General features: G+C 39.9%; 1 protein-coding gene across 5 annotated transcripts in view; it reads right to left on the bottom strand.

Moving 5' to 3' along the window:
- LOC143028382 (uncharacterized) overlaps positions 1 to 15,780 on the bottom strand; it is a 45,400-nt gene extending 29,620 nt beyond the window's left edge. For 3 of the 5 annotated variants that reach the window (XM_076190369.1, XM_076190366.1, XM_076190370.1), the window contains exons 1-4: positions 15,641 to 15,780; positions 8,160 to 8,343; positions 6,139 to 6,278; positions 3,451 to 4,141 (exon numbers count right to left, since the gene is read on the bottom strand). In XM_076190369.1, the coding sequence (XP_076046484.1) occupies positions 3,451 to 4,141; positions 6,139 to 6,278; positions 8,160 to 8,326 (998 nt within the window). In that variant the 5' untranslated portion in view covers positions 8,327 to 8,343; positions 15,641 to 15,780. Of the gene's footprint in view, positions 1 to 3,450; positions 4,142 to 6,138; positions 6,279 to 8,159; positions 8,344 to 12,516; positions 12,540 to 12,674; positions 12,783 to 15,640 lie in introns of those variants that run through there. The other 2 variants (XM_076190367.1, XM_076190368.1) reach the window with 2 other exon arrangements.
- Between the last annotated feature and the right edge of the window lie 1,530 nt (positions 15,781 to 17,310).

The following is a 17,310-nucleotide window of genomic DNA, read 5'->3' as shown; positions in this document are numbered from 1 at the left end:
TAAGGCATTCGATAAGGTACCTCATAGGAAACTAATAAATAAGATAGAGTCAAAAGGTGGCATCAGAGGAAAATTATTGGAATGGATGAAAGACTTCCTGATTGGGAGGAAAATGAGAGTTGTAATTAGAGAAAAATTCCCCAACTGGGAAGAAGTAAAAAGCGGTGTACCGCAAGGATCAGTACTGGCCCCGATCATGTTCGCCGTATACATTAATTACATGAATGAAGGCGTGGAGTGCTATATGAATTTCTTTGCAGATGATGCAAAATTACTAAAGAAGGTAAAAACAGAAGAGGACTGCAACTCATTGCAACAAGATCTGGACACAATATAGAATTGGACTCAAAAATGGGAAGTAAAATTTATTATAAAGAAATGAAGTATAATGGAATTTGGAAAGAGTAAAAACAGAATATCAAAAGATTACAGAATTGGGGAAGAAAAAATAAAAAAAGCAAACTCGGAAAAAGATCTTGGAGTGATGATTGGAAAGGACATGAAACCAGATAAGCATATAATTAAAATATTCGGAGAAACCTACAACTTATTGAAGTCATCAAAGTGGCATTTGCTTATATGGATGAAGAAATGATAAAGAAAATACTAACTACACTAATAAGACCAAAACTTGAATATGCAGCATCACTTTGGACACCCAGGACCAAAAATAATATTAAGAAACTAGAAAGATTATAAAGAGCGACAACCAAACTAGTACCGACTCTCGCCGAACTAACATATGAGCAAAGACTGTCCAAATTTAATCTACCAACTCTGGAACAAAGAAGAGAAAGAGGAGATTTGCTGACTATCTACAGAATAATCAAAGGAATGGAAGTTTTAGACAGGAACGACTTGTTAGTGTGGGACAACGGTAAAACGAGAGGACATGGAAAAAAAACTGAAAAAGGATAGTTATAGAAAAAACTTGAAAAGGAACAGTTTCCCACACAGAGCGATAAATACATGGAACAAATTAGACAACAAAACAGTATGTGCAAACACTATACAAGATTTTAAGATAAAACCTGATGCGGAGAGCTACAAAGACGGGTCACCACAAGCGTAGCTCCCCTCCCATATATTACAACTAGGTAAATACATACATACATATATTATATATATATATATATATATATATATATATATATATATATACATACACACATATATATAATATACATATTTACACACACATTTACATATGTGTGTATATACAAGGGGACAAGTATGATTGTAGTAGTTTCAGAGGGATTAGCCTGTTGAGTGTAGCTGGGAAGGCTTATGGGAGGGCTTTAATTGAAAGGAACTGAAGGTGTAATAGGTGAGGATGAGAGGGTTTAGGAAAGGTAAAGTTTGCATAGATTAGATTTTTGTGGTAAATCAGATGAAAAAGCTTCAGTAAAATGTAAGGATGTTTTTAGGGCCTTTAAGAATTTGGAAAAGGCTTATGGCAGGGTAGACTGGAAGGCACTGTAGGAAGTTTAATAGATATATAGGATTGGGGGAAAGCTGTTATGGGCAGTCAAGAGTATAAAGGAAGAGAAGCTAGAGGAAGTGGATAGCTTTAGATACTTGAGGGCAAATGTGGCAGGAAAGGGAAGAGTGGAGGCAGAGGTAGAATGTAGATTGAGAGAAGCAAGTAAATGCCTTGGGAGGATTAAAAAGTATAAATAGACATTTGGAAATGGATGCTAAGAGGAGATTGTATGAAGGGGTGATTGTGCTGACAGCACTGTATGGAGCAGAAACATAGAGCATATGGGAAGTAGAGTTTAAATGTGTTTGAGATGAAATGTCTGAGAAGTATGGTAGGGGTTACTAGGCTGGATAATGTGGGAAACGAGATGAGGAGGAGAACGGAAGTTGAAAAGGAGTTGGGGGATAGAGTTGATGAAAGATTATTGGGATGGTTTGGACATATGGAAAGAATGTGTGAAGAAAGATTAATAAGTGTGGAAGGCAGAGGTGGATTGAGTGAACATGAGGAGGCAACCAAGGATGAGCTGGATGGATGGGGTGCAAGGGGCAGTTAGAAAGAGTGGGGTGTCTGTTTGTGTATGTACTGGCATGATGCTGTGGTGCATGATAGGGAATGGATGGAGGATGGGGTTAGGGATTTATTATGTATGAATGATATTTTGACACACCCCAAAGGGATTTCTCTCAGTGTTCTCTTTTTCTGTATGAGGGGATGGAGAGGGGGGAGGGGGTTGCCAATTAAATGAAGCAGCCTTGATATGGATGTGCTGTGCCTTGCTGCACTGATTCTGACCCAGGGCAGTGGGCGAAATGCAGGGATGGCCCGTCATCCAGGAGCCAAGAAAAGAGGGATGGAGGGGAGGTGAATGGGAGGGCAGTGTGTGGGGATGAAATGGGTGGGAGTGGATTTATGCCTATTGACTTTGGCTACCTTACTTGTAAAGGGAAAAAAGTCCTTGATGTATGTATGTATGTGTGTGTGTGTGTGTGTGTGTGTGTGTGTGTGTGTGTGTGTGTGTGTGTGTGTATATATATATATATATATATATATATATATATATATATATATATATATATACACATATATATACACATATCTAAAAATATATATACACATATATATTTGTGTGTGTAACAACCTAGTATGTGGATGGTGTTGTGGCTGCATGGGGAGGAATGGGCGGGGGGGTGGGGGGTGGGGTGGTGGGTGGGAGGGTTGGTTGACGCAGCCCGAGGGGCTGTATCCCCGTCCTCTCCTTGGGTGCAAGGGGGGACGGAGGGGGGGGGTCGCCGATTGGGTGGAGCGGACTTGCTGTGGATGTACTGTGTCTTGCGACGCTGCTTCTGACCCGGGGCGGTGGGCAGGGTGCAGGGATGGCCCGTCATCCGGGAGGTGCTCGGATGAGAGGGAGGGTGGGAGGGGTGTGGAGTGTATTTAGGGATGAAATGGGTGGGAGTGTTTTTATGCCTTTCCCTTTTTGGCTACCTCCCTTGGAAGGGGGAAAAAGCCTTGGTATATGTATGTATGTATGTATCAACCTAGTTGTATTATATGGGGGGGGGGGTTACTGATTTAATGAAGTAGCCTTGCTGTGGATGTGCTGTGTCTTACGACACTGCTTCTGACCCAGGGCAGTTGACAAGATGCAGGGATGACCCGTCATCCAGGAGGTGCCAAGATAAGAGGGAGGGTGGAGGGTGGAGGGGAGTGGAGTGTATTAAGGATGGAATGGGTGGGAATGGTTTTCATGCCTTTGTTTTTTGGCTACCTCCCATGTAAGGGGGAAAAAGCCTTTGGTATATGTATGCATGTACTATATGAGAAGGGAAGCTGTGCTTGTAGTGACCCGTCTTTGTATCTCGCAACATCTAGTTTGTTCTTAAATTCTTGTATGGTGTTTGCACACGCTGTTGTTTCATCCAATTTGTGCATTCAACATCACATGCTTTGATAAATTTACTCACGTGTCCAATGTGAGATTATGTCCTGTTTCGGCTTCTGGTCCCCACATTGTTCGATGGAATGGTATAGGAGGTGGTGGCGTTGCAAAGTTGACCAGTGGAGTTTGATGCGGCATTCCTTCAAACTGTGTAAGGCCTCCTGTTATAGCACCCGAGTGCACAGTCTGCGTACCAACAACTTTCCTCAGCGCACCAGGGGGTATGGAGGGATCAACAGGATCGAGCATAAAGCCAGTTTCCAGGTATGGACTGTCCCATGCTCTCAGGTACTCCTCAATAGCTGGATTAGCAATAAGTTGGTTTTCTGCTGGGGTTTCAGGTGGTGTAGATCTTACAGAAGGGCTCTTAGGTACAAGTGTGGCTGGAGGACACTGAGGTGGTGGAGAATTTTCTGGTTGGCACTGAGGTGGTATGGATTCTGCTGGCAGAAATGGCGGTGGTATGGATGTTGTTGGTGGTATTTCAGGTGATGTGGAATCTTCTGGAAACGTGGACTTTGGTGGTTCAAACTGGACTGACATGGAGTTTGTTGGTGGATCTGGCTCCTTAGGTGCAACTGTGGTTCCCTTCACAAAGGCAACAGGTTTTTGGCTAAGTGGTACATTCTTTTTTGAAGGTTGTGAGGGTTTTGCTGTGTCCATATTAAACGATATTTGTGGTCCGTTATGTGACGTAACTGCTGGCTGTTTTGCTCCTGAATAAAAGAAGACAAATAACTACCTTATTAACTTATTGTGATAATGATCATACTGTGAATACACCACTCTTTGATCAACAAATAAAAGTTGTGCAAGGTCTTTGTAATAAATATATTCATACCCTCCACTCATCCCTCTCCCCCTGCCTTCTCCTTCCCTTACTCAACAGACATTCCCTCTTCCTCAAAACCCTTTTCACTCCATCCATCCATCTCATCCTCAGTCATCCCCTCATGTTCACTCCATCCAACTCTGTTTAACACACCTTTTTGCTCTTTTTTTTTTCATTCATTCTTTCCATGTGTCCAAACCATCCCAATAATCTTTCATCAGTACCATCTGCCACCTCCTCCAACCCCACTCTTCTGTTCACAACACGGTCGTCCAGCCTCTTCTGGTAGCTTAGAAGTGCTGGGTGGTGACCGCATACAGTCTGGCCAAGTGGACTCTGTCCTTTCGTGGGAGAGAGGATTCAGAAGGGTGGATATCAGGGGGTCTGGCATGCAGCAGTGTGTTGTCTTTCAGTGTGTTGATGGAGCGGTGAGTGATATGATTATGAATATGTTTCCGGAGGCTGGTATTTGGTGGTTGTGGAGGAAGAGAAGAGAGTATCTGTGCGTAATAAAGGTCTTTGGGTGTAGTTTTAATGTTTCTTGGTGTGTGTGGGTGTTCTGCTATGCAGTGTAGCGGGTGTGATGTGTTTGTGGTGGCTGCAGCAAGTGTTTGTGTGCCTCTCATGTCGAGGTGGTCCTTGACTTTGAGGACTTTTGTTTCATGGTGTAAATGGTCTGTAGGTGTTGTATTTGTGCAGCCTGTAATTGTTTTTAGGGCTTTGTTTTGTATGATTTGAAGGGTGTTGTGGTGTGTCTCACTGAGATTAGGAGCCCATGCAGGACTCGCATAATTCATCACTGAGCGTATGCATTGTTTGTATATTGTTATATTAGTTTCTTTGTTTTGTCCAAATGTTGTTCCAGTGATTGACTTAAGTGCGATAAGTCTAGGTGTGCATTTGTTTTTTATGTTTGTGAGGTGTTGTTTGAAAGACATGGATGTATCGTATGTTACACCAAGAATTTTCGGTGTGTTTGTGTGTGGTATTAGAGTGTTGTTGATGTAGAGGGATGTAACACTTCACCCCATACCATACAACACATAATGAAAGACTGCATTATACACAATCATGCACGCAAACAACACAACATACACTCTATAAAGGATTTGTGGGAAAACCCAGTTTCGGCTGTGGCCTTCCTTGGGGAGACGGGACTGCTCGGACAGACAGTCTAGGGAACGACAACGACAACAACAACAACAACAACAACAACCCCACTCTTCTCTTCATTTCTCACTCTATCTGACATTGCAACTGCTACCATATTTCTCAGACACTACATCTCATCTAAACTTCTCCTTTCTGCTTCTCTTAAATTCTAAGTCTCCATCCCATACAGTGTCATAGGCACAACCACCTGTGATATTGCCAGGTCTAAATGTTTTAAACCTGGCAATATCACAGCCTCACTGCCATTTTTTCAACACTTCAACGACACTAACAATTTTGGCATGGCAAGGGACCAAAGGGTGAAAGAGAAAAAACTCACACATAATGACAAGGCTTTTGAATAAGCCATAACAAATAATGGTTTGTATCTTGTCTATATAGAGGAGGGGGTCACTGATTACATGAAATGGTCTTGCTGTGGATGTGTTGTGTCTTGCTGCATTGCTTCTGACCCAGGGCAGTGGGTGAGATACAGGGATAACCCATCATCCAGGAGGAGCCAAGAAAAGAGGGAGGGAGGGGTGGTGAATGGGAGGGGAGTATGTGGGGATGAAATGGGTGTGAGTGGATTTATACCTTTGACTTTGGCTACCTCCTTTGTAAAGGGGAAAAGCCATTGGTACATATATGTATCTTGTCTATTCATATCTTACATGCTAACTTCCCAACAACAGATAAACAACCTTCTGGTTAATCATAAACACTTACCAGTGCCCCTCACTTTGGCTTCTGCAGCATCTGAGGCAGGAACAAATGTTCTCTTGAGCATATTTTTCTTCTTTTGCTTATAACCTAAGCCAATTTCCTTGGCAAGCTCATTAACCTCCTCCATTGTTTTTGCCGGATACCTGAAATGATTTGAAAAGTAGTACAGAATCTGATCACAGTTTATCACTCATACTAATGTACAAGGAATCCCCTATATATGAAGATTTGCTGATGTGAAAAAGGAAAAATGAGGTCAATTTTCCCTAAATGAAAGGCATATGCTTCAATGGTAGGAAAAGTATAAAGAAATGATGAAAATACTATCAGAATCAACTTAACCACATGAAGGACCACAGTGCCAGTCCCACACATGAAGATAAAAGTAACTAGATTACAAAGGATTACAAAGGCGGAGCATGCCGACAGGAGACCTTTTGATCCATATCTAGGTCGGATGCGAAAAAAAAATCATATTAATAATAAAACAATAAATAAAAACTATAATAATGTAAATAACAAATAAAATACATAAATAAATGCATAGGTATAGTTGAATAATAAACAAACAGGTAAATAGTAAATACTGATAAATTGACATATAACTAATAATAAATGAAAATCAGACAGACAAATGATAACAAAACAAAAACAAATAATATAAGATAAATTATAATCATTACAGCATCTTAGGTATTTATCTAACTGATTCTTAAAGCTTCGAACTGAACTACATTGCACTACCTGTGCAGGAAGTTTATTCCATTCATTTACTACACGGTTGGCAAAGTTGTTTCTACCTACTTCCAAATTGAATCTATTTCCGGATAGTTTGAGACCATTGTTTCTTGTCTGATTCTCATTCAATGTGAAAATTTTGTCACTTTTGATGTCAATTCCCTTTAAAATCTTAAAGACCTGTATCAAGTCACCTCTGAGTCTACGCTTTTTTAGGGAAAACAGATTCATGTGTTTTAGTCGATTTTCGTATGATTTATTTTTGATATTTGGAATCAGTTTTGTGGCTCGCCGTTGTACTTTTTCCAGTCTATCAATGTCTTTAATGAGATTCGGTGACCATACAGAAACAGCATATTCCAAATGTGGACGAACTAACGATTTATATAGCTTGGTAATGAGTGATGGACTTTTGAAATCAAAAGATCGCGCAATCAGTCCTAGAATCTTATTTGCTTTCTCAGAGGCTGAAATACACTGCTTGGATGATTTGAGGTCGTTACTGATAATTACGCCAAGATCTTTTTCACTATCCACTTTTGTTAACGAATTACCAAATAACTTGTAATCGTACTTACTGTTATTTTTACCTATGTGCATTACCTTGCATTTACTTGTGTTAAATTTCATTAGCCACTTTTCAGACCATTGCTGTAATTTATCTAAATCTACTTGAATATCTAATTGGTTTGAGTGATCATTTGCCACTCCGCACAGTTTTGTATCATCAGCAAATTTGGAAACAGTAGATTTTAGTCCATGGTCTATATCATTTATATATACTATGAAAAGAAGTGGCCCAAGAACGGAACCCTGAGGAACTCCACTTGCAACACTTTTCCATCCAGAAGTTTTTCCATTTAAAACAACTCTCTGTTTTCGACCATTCAACCAATTACTAGTCCAACCTAATAGGCTACCACTTATTCCATGCAAAGCTAATTTAGTAAGTAGTCTTTCGTGTGGGACGGTATCAAAAGCTTTTGCAAAGTCTAGATATATTAAATCTATATTGTTTCTTTTGTCTATATTCTATATTCCCACTTTGTTCAAATAAACAAACTGTAAAAAAATGGACTCATTCTCAATCTGTTCCTAATCACTACCACTGTCATGTATTCATTCCCTGCCCTCTTATTACTTAGCTACTTTTCATTATGCTTCCCAAGTGCCTGCTGCTCAGGTCAGAAGCAATGCAGCAAGACACAGTACATCCACAGCAGGGCCACTTCATTTACAAGGCAACCCTCCTTCTTTGTATCAAAAATAAAGATTTCTTCCACTACCTGCATCCAAGGAGTTCAATGTTGAAGTATACTTGAGCAAGGCAGACCAATCTGTCTTCTTCTATTCGATCCATGTGGGCTAACATGAAGTCACGTTTTAATTTCCAATGGTCCTCACTTTCATATGGAGATCGATATTTCTCCACATTCCACCTTGTTCCACTCATTTTGAGTTTTTATTTACCTGAAAATTATATTAGATAGGTTATATACTGAATAATTAAGGAGAGACAACTTGTTTAAAACAAAACATTCATAATTTAGCACTCAATGAACAAATTCACACTGTATATACCAAAAGATAACCTTCAACTAGTTATCCATGTTGTTATTTTTATTACATACATGTACCAATGGCTTTTTCCTCCTTACAAAGGAGGTAGCCAAAAACAAAAGCATAAAATTCACTTCCACCCATTGCATCCCCACATACTCCATTCCCATTCACCCCCATCCCTCCCTCTTATCTTGGCTCCTCCTGGATGATGGGTCATCCCTGCATCTCGCCCACTGCCCTGGATCAGAAGTAATGGAGCAAGACACAGCATATCCACTGCAAGGCTGCTTCCTTTAATTGGCAACCCACTCCCTCTTCGTCCCCTCATGCAGAAAAGGAGATGGGAAGAAATCACTTTGGGCTATGCCAAAATATCATTCACACACTCCCTCACCCCCCAATCCCCAGCCACACATTTCCATGCATCACACCATTATCCATATACAACCATTCTCCATTCACTCCTATCTTCTGTCTTCTCCTGTCCTTCCTCAACACACGTTACCCTCTTTCCCAATGCCCCTTTGACCCATCCATCCATCTCATCCTTGGTCGCCTCCTCATATTCACTCCTACCTCTGCCTTCCACACCTCTTTTACTGATCTTTCTTCACTCACTCTATCCAGATGTTCAAACCATCCCAATACTCTTTCACCAACCCTATCTCCCAACTCCTTTTCCATCCCCACTCTCCTCCTCCTTTCTCATTCTATCCAGCCTAGTAACCCCTCCCATACTTCACAGGCATCTCATCTCAAGCACATTAAAACTCTTTCTCTCTTATGTTCCATGTTTCTCCCCCATACAGTGCTGTCGGTACAATCACTCCTTCATACCATCTCTTAGCATCCATTCCCAAATGTCTATTTCTTATTACACATTTTAATCCCCCAAGGCATTTACTTGTTTCTCTCAATCTACATTCTACCTCCTCTCCTCCCTTTCCTGCCACATTCACATCCAAGTATCTAAAGCTATCCACTTCCTCCAGTCTCTCTCCCTTAATCACTTCCAATTTGCTGCCACAATTTATTACATAAAAAAATAGATAACACTACTATTGTTTCTGACAATGTTATTGAAAACAATTTCCTTGAGAAAACATTGATATATGGTCAATACATAAAAATATGAATACTGATTACCATAAAGTACAGTCTGAAGGATATGGTAAACCTGTAGATGTTGAGCATTTGCCTTTGTATAAACCTTTCCTAAACCTAAAAAAAAAACATAAACCCCTAATTGTTGGATGATTCACAATCAATCAATTAGTCAATCTGTTGTCCCTGGTCTCTCTTGTACAAGACTGATGGCATACAGAAGAATCAGGAAACACCTGGCAACGCAGCTCAGATAATTTCTTTTAACCTCTTCAATATGATGATGCCTATGTATGCATCTTGATCCATGAGGATGCCGCGTCGGCTTCCTGATTCTATTTATTTTGTAGTTGTAGCTGTGTGACCCCCCGTGTTCTGTGACCAGGCCTGATCATGTTTTCTGTGACGATATATTTATTCAGGGTGAAAAAGAACGAGTATAAAAGCAGTAGCTTTGGTATTTCTTTTTAGAAGTGCACACTTTCGTGATATAGCATTAGAAAATTCAATATTAATTTTGTAAATTATAATACACCAACGTAATATATGTTTTTCTTGACAAAAATCAGTGACAGAAAATACTGCTAAAAGTGAATCACAGAGTCCCATCAACTCCTTGAGATACCATCTTTGTTTTGATAGATTGGGAGGTCGAAGACTATAATCCTGATGACCTCTAGAATTACAGGTATTACTAAATGCAGGTTAGGTTACAATAGACAAGTTTATCTTATTTCAATTTCTTCAACCTCCGCATTTACCAAAACAAAGATGGTATCTCAAGCAGTCGGAGCAGCTACATTCTTTTGAGTATCACTTTTTGTAACTTTTTCTGTTATTGACTTCCACAAAGAAGAATGTACATTACATTGAGGCTGTGATGCATGAGGGGGAGTGGGTGGGGGATGAGGGGTGAGGAAGTATGTATGAGAAAAAATTTGATGCAGCCCGAAGGGATTTCTCCCCGTCTTCTCCTTTTCTGCATGAGGGGACGTGGGGGGGGGGGGTCCCGAATTTATGAAGCGGCCTTGCTGTGGATGTGCTGCATCTTGTGACACTGCTTCTGACCCAGGGCAGTGGACAGGATGCAGGGATGACCCGTCATCCAGGAGGTGCCAAGATAGGAGGGAGGGAGGAGGGTGGAGGGGAGTGGAATATATGGGAAATAAAATGGGTGGGAGTGATTTCTATGCCTTTTTCTTTTTGGTTACCCCCTGTGTAAGGGGGAAAAAGCCTTTGATATATGTATGCATGGTATATGTACATTGATATATGAAAAAATTTTGATGCAGCCCAAAGAGATTTCTCCTTTTCTGCATGAGGGGACGGAGGGGGGGGGCTGAATTTATGAAGCGCCCTGGCTGTGGATGTGCTGTGTCTTGCAACACTGCTTCTGACCCAGGGCAGTGGACAGGATGCAGGGATGACCCGTCATCGAGGAGGTGCCAAGATAAGAGGGAGGGAGGAGGGTGGAGGGGAGTGGAATGTATAGGAAATGGAATGGGTGGGAGTGGTTTCTATGCCTTTTTCTTTTTGGCTACCCCCTGTGTAGGGGAAAAAAGCCTTTGGTATATGTATGTATGTACAATGATGTATTATAATTTACAAAATTAATATTTAATTTTCTATAGCTATATTGCACAGATATCTATTTCTAAAAAATTACAATAACTTTATATCTTTTTAATACATCATCGTACATCAGGCAACCTGATGTGCGTGTAAATATTTGACTCATATTAAAGAGGTTAATGATATATATCACATTTGCATCTTTATACGGAATTTTCAATCAGCCGATCCATTGCCCCTGGTCCTTCCAGAAAACCTGCAGCCTTCAGGTACCTGGCAATGAGCAATAGGATTTTCATTTCTACAAATAATCACCACAAATTACTCTTTAGAGCCAAATTTGCTTCAAATTTTTACCACAATCAAAATATATCAGTCCCATTACATATGACTTTTCTGAGCTTCTTCATTTATTAAAATGAAATTAATATAACTAGATACCTTGACTTGAACAGGTATACCAGGTTAGGTAAGGTTATGGTCAGGATCGGGTAGGGTAAATAACACCTTTTTCCAACAGCTGTCTTACTGATTTGAATAAATACAATATCTGTTCATATTAGGTATCGCTCATTTTCCTTGTTTTCAATATCCACAATTCCAATTTCCTACATGGTCCCCAACAGTAGACTGTTGGGGTAAGGCACGTAAAGAAATGTGTGACTATTAATATACTAAATGTTAAATTCTATTAAATCAGTGTAAAAGCTAATCAGGAAACATGTTTTTAAAAGAAAAACAATTTCAGAATATTTTCTGCAAAGTAAAGATTGGATGTTCCTAGACCCACAAAAAAGTGTTAGACTGCTTCTTGCAGTAAATAGGTCAGGTGTTAATAACTTAATGACATTCTCTCTTTTGTTAGAAAAATTAATTCCTAGCTTTTGAGACTTTTATCAGATTGATTCGGCAAGACCGTCACCATGTCATCCTTACTTCTTAGACTTTAAATGTCAGAGGGTGCCTGGGGTAGGAAGAAGGCTACTAGAACATGTAATGCCATGGCCAATTCCTTACCACTGACTGCATTAACAGTCAAGTGTGGCACACTACACTGTAGCTATTTTAACCTATTAACTAGTGTTTACTTACATGAAAATATATAACTGAAGAAACACAAAAATGAAAACTATAACAATGTACTACCTACCCAACTAATTCAATGGGCACCCCAAAATTAGAATGTATGGAAAATTCAATTCAATTTGAAAAATGTTTTTAATGTTATAATTGTCACACTGTGTGAAATCTAGTAGTATGTGAAATAGAATTAACTAACTTAGTAACTAGGCCCTTTAAACATGCCAGTTATTCCAATTCTCACTGCAGGGCAGAGGATAATTCCTCGGATCAATGTTATGTTTGGACTAATACTGGTAACTACAATATATTAAACACCCTTACCCGGTACATGAGCTCTAGTCTATACAAAAATTCTGTCGACCCCGATTCATGTAAACAATGCAATTCAGCTTGTTTCTATCAAAAACAAAACAAAAATATTTTAATTGAGCGATTCTATGTGCGATATAACCCGAATTGCATAAATCACCACTTCACACCTTTCTTAAAGATCCCATGTATTCCTATAGTAATAGTTCAAATGATTCATCGTCAGTTTTCGTCACTGTTTACAAGTTAAACGTGCAACGAACATCGCTATTGTTTACAAGCTACACCTTTACCGTGTGCAGCGAAATTTTATCGAAACAATTATGTTGAACACCTATCCAAATAACCTGCCAAATGCATTTGGCACAATGAAAATAACACATCCACGATTTTTCTTCTTGTTTCAAACAAACTGTAAACAAATACTATTCGAAATACTATTTCCATGAAGAGAAATAATTGCTCGACACGAAGAATCAATATTTTTTTCATTTTCACCCTCATGTCAATTATTTCAATAATCAGAACTATAAAGAGACGAAGTTTTGGCTACCAAGTTTACCCGTCCTCTCAAAATTCGCGATCCATTACCTCCGTATAGATAAAACAAGAAAAAAGTCCTAACAGCACATATAGGTGCAAACAATCTCTATTTTCTGGCTTAATCAAGTTCATTGTTTTGGCTGGAAACTCTATATGCATCATTATTCATGATCCAAACTACCCCCTCCGAGATCCTGGCCATGATACCTTTGATAGTCCTGCAACGTAATTCAAAACTATATCGATGTCGGTATGACTTCTCCTGGTTCTGACCCCGAACAATAACAAGTTTCAGAAGTGCATGTTGTGGAAAAAGTTGGAGTACTTGAATCAATTTCCTAAATTACCACATTATAGAACAATTCCTGGTTAAAATTGCACACATTATTTCCCAAGTTCAAATATCTAGCACATGGAAATCTAAAAAGTATATATGTTTATGGAACTCAAAAGAAAGAATTATAAGACAGGTCTTAGCAAGTGGAATGAAGCACAATATCAGAACCACAACTGACATGACTCCTAGCATGGCTGATATGACACAAGGTGAGATGAGAAAATTGGGACCACCCACATTGGAGGAAAGAAGAAAGAAAGGTGATTTGATGGTGGTATGTAGATCAGACAGGAGTGCAAGAAAAGTTGGTGGCCTTTGTTGGTTTCGTTGTGGTCCTCCTGCATGAAAAACCAGGGGTAACAGAGGAACTGATTCACGGACTGACTGAAAACAAAAATTCCGGACTTCTTTGGATGATAATTAAAGGGGGCAGATCTTCTCTGTCTTGAAAATCATCACTGTAACCTTGAGTTCCACTGACTGGAAACCCACTCCCACATCTGTTGGCAACTGTCTTCACAACCTCTCATTGATCTTTGGGTATAATATTTGGACTATAGGATAAGGTAAGGGTTATTTCAATTTGAATGGCCTCAGACCTGCTTACTGAGTCCGGAAGAAACTCTGCTCTAAATCTATGACCCAAATGTGTACTGTTTGAACAGCTGATGAGCATCTGACATCAGACATGGAAGGGTGAGAAGCTCTTTTTATTAAGAAGTGTGGCCAGCTTCCCCAAGCTGGTGTTTAGGTGATGGTTGCTGATTCAATGATAGATGAAAGTCTACCTTTTCTATGGAAGCTATGAGTAAGTTCATGGGTGGAAAGGTAGTTGTATGCCTTGCACATGGACAAGTAGACAGGTCATATTAGAAAAGGTCACAAATCTGGATCTGCTCTCATTAGATGAAGAAAGTAAAAGGATGCAGTTCTGAACAATGGAAGGAACAAAGTTGACATGGAAGATCTTATCTGGGATAGAAATGATAAGAAATCATGAAAAAAAAAGACATGGTGGCTTTGGGATATCAAGAAACATAGCTTTCTATACAGATGCATCAACATTTGGAATAAATCAATCAAACCACTGCCCTGGTTCTCTTGTATGAGACCTGCAAGATTAACTTAAAAGATTCAGAAAAACATTAAAAGAATTTAAAGCCAAATCTAATGAAAAGGATGGACAGACAAGATCCAAATAATTGGGTCTATACAATTAGTTTAACATCTGTCATAGAAAAGGGAATCTTAAGCTTCAATAATGATAAACTAAAGATGATATGTGGACTCAAATTTGACACAGAGCTCAAAGTATGAAGAAGGATGTAGGCCTAAGAAGTTTGTGAATTAACACAACAACCACAGGTAACACACACTATCAGAGCTTCAAGACTTGGATGGCTGGGCCATATTCTTAGAGTGGGACTAGACTTGTATATTAACAAGATTTTCAGTATGGAAACGGAAGGTAGAGGACCAAGTGGGTGACTGCATACATGTTGAAATGACATCACAGGTAACAACCTATGACTACTAAACATTGACTCTGAGTGGATGAAGGAGCTGGCTGAGGAATAGTGTGATCCTTGAGCAGTTTTTCCCAAATTCATCTCGACATGTGGTAGAATCTGATGTTAAGTTCGGGTTTAGTTTTTTTGTCCACTGGCGAATCTAAGGAAACCATTTTGAAAACTTTATAATAACTGATGCTAGTTATTGGATTGGGTGTTGAGAGAGACGTGTGGATATCTTATTATGGGCCTTACTAAAGCTTTATATAGGTATAACCTTGGTTTTCTCCGCCATTGCTTTAAATATTCTTAGCTTCACCACAATGACCTTTGCTTCATTTAATCTGTTGCACACATGTCCTTATACCTCGCTGGGTCAATTTAAGGCTCAGTAACTTGCCTGACTTGAAGAAGTTTATGATTTCACTTCCTACAGTTATTGGTCTTGGCTTGAACTTCCTTACTTCACAACTGGTATCATTTCGATTTGGATTTGTTGACACCTATTTTCCATGTTTCTCCTAAGCTCCATGATCTGGGTGATTTCCCTTTCCATTTACTTTGCCATGTTTCTGGATAATCTTCCTTTATAGACCACAACTATATAAATTTGTCGAAACCTCTAAGTACAGGGTGATTAAAGGCACAAAATAACAAAATAATGAAGAACCTTATACAGAAACAAAACGAAAAGTTTGACGCTTTCTTTTTTATGCACAAGGAACAACATTATACAAAATTTTACCTTCCTTTCCCACTACTGCAACAATAGTGTGGTGCTTTCCTAGGTCTACAATCACGAAAATATTTGGTCGTCCATGATAAATCCTAACTTCCTTCCGGGAACCACTTTTGTTTACATATGTCAACTGTTATGCAGTGTTGCCAACCTAACAAAATCATAACTGTCCCAAGATTTCCTGCTTCATACCAGATATACGCACATATTCTTGTATTCATTGTATACCTTTTAGAAAAAGAGATAATGTTTTGTCTGTTTCGTGTTCATCATACTATTATTACACAAAGATGTTTGTTTTCGAGGACTCAGATTTGATTAATGATGTGGGTGATATTGATGTGTTTCAGTATAGAAGACGGGAAAATCCCCCTGAAAAAAAATTAAAGCTGGGATAGAAATATTGTTTCTGAAGGAATACATCTACCTATATACTAAGAGCTTTCCCCCCCTTATATGGGAGGTAGCCAAGTCGAAGCACGTACCTACTCCCACCCATTCCACTCCTCTCCATCACCCTTTCCTCTCTCCCATCACTCCTCATATAGGTCCTACTTGTATCCATCCCACTGCCCTGGGTCAGAAGCAATGCAGCAATACACAGTACACCCACAGCAAAGTCGCTTCACTTAATCGACGACCCTCGCCCCTCTCCGTCCCCTCACGCAGAAAAAGAAATGGGGACACAACCCATCGGGCTGCTGCATCAAAATATAATTCACACATAAGCACCCCTACCCTCACCCCCCGCCTCTCCCTTCCTTGCATCACAGTATCATCTATGCACAGTCATTCTTCACTCATCCACATCTCCTGCCTTCTCCTTTCCTTGCTCAATAGACATTCCCCTCTTGCTCAACATCTTCATCCCATCCATCCATCTCATCCTCGGTCGTCCCCTCAAGTTCACTCCCTTCTACCTTTCACACCTATATTACTAATATTTCTTCACTCATTCTTTCCGTGTGTCTAAAACACCCCAATACTCTTTCACCAACCCTATCCATCATCTTCTTTTCCACTCCCTCTCTCCTCTTCACCTCCTCGTTTCTCACTCTATCCAACCTTGTAACCCCTACCATACTTATCAGACATTTTACCTCAAACACATTCAATTTTTTCTTCTATGCCTCGGCACAATCACCCCTTCCTGCAATCTCCTCTTTGCATCCATTCCCAAATGCCTATTTCTCATGACACTTTTTAATCCCCCAAGGCATTTCCTCGCTTCTCTCAATTTACAAGTTGCCTCTACTCCACTTCTCCCTTTCCTGCCACATGCGACCCCAAATACCTAAAGCTATCCACTTCCTCCAACGCCCCTCCTCTAAGATTTACTTCCAACTCACTGCTATCCTCTCCCCTTGTATATCTCACCATCTTATTTTTACTCACCTTCAACTTTCTCTTATCGCGAACCTTCCCAAACTCCGTCACTAATTCCCTTAATCCCTCCTCTAACCCTTCCACAAGTGTAGTGTCGTCAGCAAGTAGCAACTGACTCACCTCCCAATTCTCTCAATTTTCTTTACCATCTCTAATCTCCTGCCCATTACCCTCTTGCACCACCCCATCCATGTACACATTGAACAGCCACGGCAACACGACACACTCTCGTGAAAACTCGTGGCTGCCCTTAACATATTTCCCCCAATCCCTTTATCTGCAAAAACCTT

Source organism: Oratosquilla oratoria, chromosome 9, assembly GCF_046742065.1.
Source record: "Oratosquilla oratoria isolate Oo_2021 chromosome 9, ASM4674206v1, whole genome shotgun sequence".
In the NCBI taxonomy this organism is placed as follows: Eukaryota; Metazoa; Arthropoda; class Malacostraca; order Stomatopoda; family Squillidae; genus Oratosquilla; species Oratosquilla oratoria.
This window is presented reverse-complemented; position numbering and strand designations above follow the sequence as displayed.